This window comes from Arachis ipaensis, chromosome B10, assembly GCF_000816755.2.
Source record: "Arachis ipaensis cultivar K30076 chromosome B10, Araip1.1, whole genome shotgun sequence".
NCBI classification, from domain to species: Eukaryota; Viridiplantae; Streptophyta; class Magnoliopsida; order Fabales; family Fabaceae; genus Arachis; species Arachis ipaensis.
In genome coordinates this window covers 134697891-134702180 of record NC_029794.2, presented here as the reverse complement: position 1 = coordinate 134702180, position 4290 = coordinate 134697891, and the positions used below count along the sequence as shown (strand labels likewise).

The following is a 4290-nucleotide window of genomic DNA, read 5'->3' as shown; positions in this document are numbered from 1 at the left end:
TATATTTTATATGTATTTTGTTCTAAATAATCCAAGACCCTCACAATCTCACCAACTCCAGCTTATACCACTATGTAGCCCAAGATATGAACTATTTAACCTAAACACTTTACTCCTACTTCTCTGATTTGAGTGTCGGAATATTTTTGTAGATATCCCTATTTTTGTGATCGAATACCCCGCTGTACTTCAACCGGTTTGGATGAGACCTGAACACATTTTATACGATAATTAATTTGGTGACTGATTTTTTAATCCAAGTGATAAATTGCAATAATAGCATTCCATAAACTACTAAACATAGAATTTTATTAACTTAAGTTCACAACTACAACAAACAAAGGACAATAAAAGAGACAAATACTCTAAAAACAGACTCATGCATGCTAGAGAACCAAAAGCAACTGAAACCAAATCAACAGGAACTAAAAACCAACACACACAAACCCTTAATTAATTAATTAGAAGTGTTAATATTTTCAGTCCTGTTTTCCCAACAATGTGAGAAGGAACTTCTTGTAGTCCCCTGAAGTTTCTTTGGCAACAGCATCCTCAAGATGAACACTGTTTCTCTTGTAATACAGTTCTTTGATGTCCCTAAGATCCTTCTCAGCCCTTGTCACCACGACTCGGCTCAGCGCATCCTCGTCGGTCCCAACCTTTTTTATCGCGTTGCGCAGAACCTGTATACAACAAATCAAACAAGAACTCATTAGTTCTAATCGCCATGAAATTAATAATGTTATGGATGCATTTAGAAATTTTTGAAGCTGACCTTTTCATAGTACTTTTTGTGGTCATTGATGCAACGAATTGCAGTGTGCAATGCCTTGTAGAAATCATCAGAAGCTTGATTGTCTAGCAATTTCTGTAGATATCACAGAGAAATTAAAGGATCTTAAGTGTAAAAAGAGACATAATTATTTTTAGAGAAATTAAAGATAATAGATTTCTGACTTTATAATTAGAAGATAGATGAGTTCTTGATTAATTAAACAAAAACGTCTTTTAGTTTTTAAAATGTGAGATATTTTGGTAGCGTTTGGTGGAGAGACAGAAATAGAAAGATTGAGATTAAGAGAGACAGAGATTGAAATAATTTTCAGTATTTTATTTGGTATAAAATGGGAGACAGAAATTGAAATAAGAATAAAACTCTAATTTATTTTGCACAATGGGTAAAATTAGAATTAATTAATTAAAATGAGGGTATTTTACATATAAAATGTTATTAAAGTTTCAGTCTCTATCTCTAAAAATGTTAGTCTCCTGTATTCCCACTTTTTGAAAGTACTGAAATACTGAAATTTTGTAGACAAAGACAGAAATTTTAATACCAGTCTCTAAACCAACAAATATGATATTAAGTGTCAATCTCTGTCTCAGTACCTCAAAACAAACGCTACCTTAAATCCTCCGTCCAAAATATATAACGACAAATAGGTCTTTTAAAAAGACTTAAATGTCTTGCGTTTTAGAAAATAAAAAATACTTTTTATATTTTTAATTAATAAACCGAATAATATATATATTATTAAAACTTTTGAAAATGAAAAAAAACCTTGCTGATGGAAATGGCATGCTCATCTCTGTAGCGGTTGAAAGTAGCAACAAGCTGAGTCTTGCTTCTTGTAGTAAGAATCCTAATGGCTTCTTCATAGTTTCCTTTCTTCTCTTTCACAGTTTCATGGAGAATATTGGCTTCACTCTGTGCAAGTCTTGCATTTATCTCATCACCCTCATACCTAAATGAGCTTACTAATCCAACCAAAAGCTGCTCAAATTCAACAACATTTACACAATGGTGGTGATGATGATGGTGATTGTGTAAAATATACATGATTAAATTAATAATTTTTTAAAAAGTTAATGATTAACTGAATAAATTAACAGTTGACCAAAACATTATTTTTTCATTAAATAAAACTATTATTTGAGTAGTGCTAAGGAGCCAATAGCCTAAGTATACAATGTGTACAATGGGCTAAATCTTTGGTTTATGAATAAAATGAACATCACCTATACTATCCAGAATAACCATCCGAATACTAGGGATAATAAACATCTCATGTTATAAAAAGTTAATTTTGGGTTCACCAAGATTCGAACTCTTAACTTTCCGGATCTAGAACTCTTATACTATGTCCTGAAACCACTCATCCCAAAAGCATAACCTGACAGGACAATGTAACACTAATAATCATATCTCTAATACTTTCTAAACCTTCATTGTACACATTGTACGCTTAAATCATTGGCTCCCTATACTTTCTCCTATTATTTTTATGAATCTCACTAGAGAGCCAATAGAATATCTGTACAATGTGTACAATGGACTGTTTATTTGGCCCAATATGAGTTAAAAATCAACATTCAGAGTAAAATATCACTAATTTATCAAACACAATACATCCATATTATCTAAAATAATCATCCGGGTATCAGGATAATAAACATCTGATATCCTACTGAATCAAACACAATACAATTCATTATACACATTGTACAGATACTCCATTGACTCTCTATACTTCCTCTATTTTTATTTATAAAAATTGATAATACTGGCAAATTTATTCATAAATAAACAAAACTAATTTCGAATTATTTATGAAAGATGGTGGCATTGTGGTAAAAGTATTTCAATGATTAATTTTTTTTTGCAAAATTTTTAATTAGGTTTCTATACTTTTATACTTTTTTTCTTAATTTAGTCTTTGCACGAATTTTTTTTTAATTAGATCCATCTTGATAGTAATTGGTTTAATTGTATAGGGACCAACTAAAAAAAATTAGTACAAAGATCTAAATAAAAAAAATGTAAGAATCCAATTAAAAAAAAAAGTATAAAAATCGAATTAAAAACATTTATAGATTTGTCAGTATTTTAAACATTTATAGAAAACGACTTGCCTCGCGAAGGTGGCCAGTGGTGTTAGCAGCCACATCTTCTTCCAAGGAACGCTTGTAGCGGTGGCGATAGGCACGCCTCACTGCCAAAAGCTCTTCAGCAGATAAAACACAAGCGATTTCCGCAATTACATGAAAATCTTTCTTCCCATTTCTGATTGCTACATTCGCTAGAACAGCATCTCGATCAGCAGGTTCCAACATCCAACGATACATAGCTCTCTGAATTGAGTTAGGATCAAATCACATCCATGTTAAGTATTCAAAATCACTATCAACACCATTTTATATCTAAAGTGCATTCGTTTAAAAAGAGATACGTAAATAGTTATATGTTTATTATATTTTTTTAAGCAAGAATTTCTTTTAAGTTCAGGTGAAATTTGCATAGACTTTTTTTTTAGAACTTTTGTGTTGGAAATTTATTGTAAATTTAAACTTCTGTTGTGGTCTAATTGTAATTATCTATAAACTATTAATGATTTAATCTCATCCGTTAATTCTACTGTTTGATAGACGCATTAGATTTAAAGATAATAACACATAAAAGGTTGTCCTCTCTCTGTCTCAATACACACTAGGTCTTTACAGTTTCTACTCACTGAAATTACAGAAAAACTGCCATCTGATGAAGGTCTGAAAGAAAGGAAAGGAGAGAAACTAGTCTTGAAGTTCAACTCTATTGTAACCAAAATTCTTTAAAATTAGTCTTGAAGTTCAACTCTACCGTAACCAAAATTTATTATGGCAACCCAGGTATAAAAATCACAACTTTTAAAATCCTAATTAATGCTTCCGCTAAAATAAGTTTACACTTTTGGTCATAAAAATTGTAATACCTTAATATAAACGATTATATCTCTAATTTTAATTTTTAAACCTTAAACTTCTTTTTATTGTGGCGAAAATATTTCTGTCAAAAAAAACATTAGTGGCACTTTGTCTAACAAACTAACATTTATTTGTTAGATTATTACACAAAGTATATTACTCATGAAAACTTCAATCCTAACCAAAAAAATATTATACCTCAAAGTCACCAGAGATCTCGGATTCGAGTCGCTTAATGAGATCCTCTTGGTGAAGCTCCTCATAAGCTTTTCTGATTTGCTGCCTCTGATGAACATTTCTGTGTCCAAGAATTGCTATAATGGTCTTATCATCAGCTCCCCATCCTGCACAGTTCAAAAACTATCATCAAATTTAGATTAAGAAAATCACCAGAGCTTCTAGATGATGATGATGATGATTATGATGATTATGATGATCCTATTTACACCTTTGAATGCTTTTTGGAGAGCTTCAGCATCTTCAGCTGAGGAATGGTTGCTGGGAGCAATAAGAGTTGCCATAGTTTAATATTTTGCTGCCGATTCTGAA

General features: G+C 31.1%; 1 protein-coding gene across 2 annotated transcripts in view; it reads right to left on the bottom strand.

Annotated features, from left to right (window-relative positions):
* The window catches only part of LOC107622528 (annexin-like protein RJ4), a 6950-nt gene continuing 2942 nt past the window's right edge, over positions 283 to 4290 (bottom strand). Inside the window, exons 1-6 of one of the 2 annotated variants that reach the window (XM_016324459.1) lie at positions 4190 to 4290; positions 3940 to 4085; positions 2914 to 3132; positions 1562 to 1774; positions 776 to 868; positions 283 to 683 (exon numbers count right to left, since the gene is read on the bottom strand). In XM_016324459.1, coding sequence (XP_016179945.1) covers positions 480 to 683; positions 776 to 868; positions 1562 to 1774; positions 2914 to 3132; positions 3940 to 4085; positions 4190 to 4262 — 948 coding nt within the window. In that variant the 5' untranslated portion in view covers positions 4263 to 4290 and the 3' untranslated portion in view covers positions 283 to 479. The remainder of the gene's footprint in view (positions 684 to 775; positions 869 to 1561; positions 1775 to 2913; positions 3133 to 3939; positions 4086 to 4189) is intronic. The other variant, XM_016324460.2, reaches the window with a different exon arrangement.